Source organism: Meleagris gallopavo, chromosome Z (genome assembly GCF_000146605.3).
Source record: "Meleagris gallopavo isolate NT-WF06-2002-E0010 breed Aviagen turkey brand Nicholas breeding stock chromosome Z, Turkey_5.1, whole genome shotgun sequence".
NCBI lineage: Eukaryota > Metazoa > Chordata > Aves > Galliformes > Phasianidae > Meleagris > Meleagris gallopavo.
Window position 1 is genome coordinate 25,767,793 of NC_015041.2, and position 1,893 is coordinate 25,769,685.

Here is a 1,893-nt window from a genome sequence, read left to right on the forward strand (position 1 = left end):
AAAAAAAAAAAAAAGAAACAACTCAGCAAACAACAAAATTAGATTCTCAACGCTTCTCTGGTTTTGAGGCTGTTCTTTTTTTCCTCTTTTGACACTACGTTTTCTTAATTCTTCCTGGTAAGAGGGTGGGAGTAATTTTGTTTTCCACCTCATAATGCTTAAAGGGCCCCACACCTTGCTGGAGGGTCCCACACCTAGCAGTTGAATAGTAAAGGTGAAAACATTTGAACAGTGTCACTGAACTTGACGTCACTGCTAGTGTAATGTCAGAAGATTATGATTTCCACTCAAAATTTGCATGATTTCAAGTAAATATGTCTCTGAGGCTGGAAAATGGCTATTCTAACAGGAAAGTCACTAGTATCAGAGAAAATTAAGGACTATTTTTGGTACAGTATTTAATACTACTATTTTTCAAGATAGCAAATGGTAACTTAGATAATGGAGAAGACGTCCGTTCTAAACAGTTTTGAAGTGGTATGTTCTGTTTATACAGTGTTGCCACCTACTGGTACAGAGAGGTAGCATGAGATTGAGAGGAAGTAGACTTCCAAGTTATACTTTTCAGAGGTTTCTCACTTAAAAAGGGAAAAGACCAATCTTTTGGCATTAAAAATATAATGTTTATGCCACAAATGTTTGAATTTAGCATTCTAGAACATCATTTATTGCTTTTTCTGTTGTGTTGCCGTGTTTCTTTATGAAATTGTGAAACTGACAGCCTGCTTTGTGTTTCCTTCCATGTATGAGAATCAAGACTCTCTTAATACCACATTGTCAGTTTCTGTTCACCATTTATTGCTGTGTAAGCAAGTTTTTTTTTTTTTTTTTAATGATGTAATACCTTATCTTTATTGTCTCTTCACACACTGGCTTCTGCGTTCAATTAATTGCAAAACCAGAATGTATTGGGAAGAAGGGATCAGCAACAGCAGCAAAATATGATAACTTCAGATTATCGTTTCTTGGGTTGCCATTACACAAGATACAGTAAAAGGAGAGCTGTGATAGAGGATAATGGTCAATAAAAAGGAGAAAGATTTACAAATATGAATACAGCCAGAGAATAGTTGTCATGTTCAAGGACTTGTAAGATAAAGTTTTATAATGAAATTAGGAAAGAAGATGTGAAAAATGTCTGGAAAGAAGGTTAATTCAAACAGCTAATGAAAGGACAGGCTTCTTATCTGCCCTGCATCATGTAGATTAGCCTAGACTTCATTTATTTTTGCCTAGTACTGGCAAACTGCAGTTGGGTATGGAAAGGAGCTGTAACAGCCATCTAGCTACATAATCATAAAACACTTTGATGAGAAAGATTCTCTATCTAGCTGCCTTCAGTTAAGGAGAGTCCTGTATTTGAAAGATTAACTTAATAGAGAAATCAAAAATTCAAGTACTCTGATTTTGATACATTCTCTTTGATTTTAACTTTGAGCTTGATTCATCCCTTTAAAGATAGTGCAACCACTTAAAAATAGTTTTCTTTTCTGTTGTGTTTGTGAACCTTATGCTTAGGGCATGGAATATCTGGGTACAAAAAGATATGTTCACCGGGATTTAGCAACAAGAAATATCTTAGTGGAGAATGAGAACAGAGTTAAAATTGGAGATTTTGGATTGACTAAAGTCTTGCCACAAGATAAGGAGTACTACAAAGTGAAAGAACCTGGTGAAAGCCCTATATTTTGGTAAGTCTTCTCTCAATATATGAAATCATGACATATTTTCAGCTTTATGGTTTCAGACAACTGTTTTACATATTGTGGAATTATGATATGCGGTTTCCAAATCTGTTTTTAAAGCATTGTGAAAGTCACATGCATGATACTTGCTTTTACAGAACAACATTCAGAATTCCTAACTTTATGCATATTCTTCCTCCCCCCAAAA

General features: G+C 34.8%; 1 protein-coding gene across 1 annotated transcript in view; it reads left to right on the top strand.

Moving 5' to 3' along the window:
* Positions 1 to 1,893, top strand: part of JAK2 (Janus kinase 2) — a 52,440-nt gene that overhangs the window by 36,063 nt on the left and 14,484 nt on the right. The window contains 1 exon segment of the mRNA XM_019610461.2: positions 1,519 to 1,691. Coding sequence (XP_019466006.1) covers positions 1,519 to 1,691 — 173 coding nt within the window.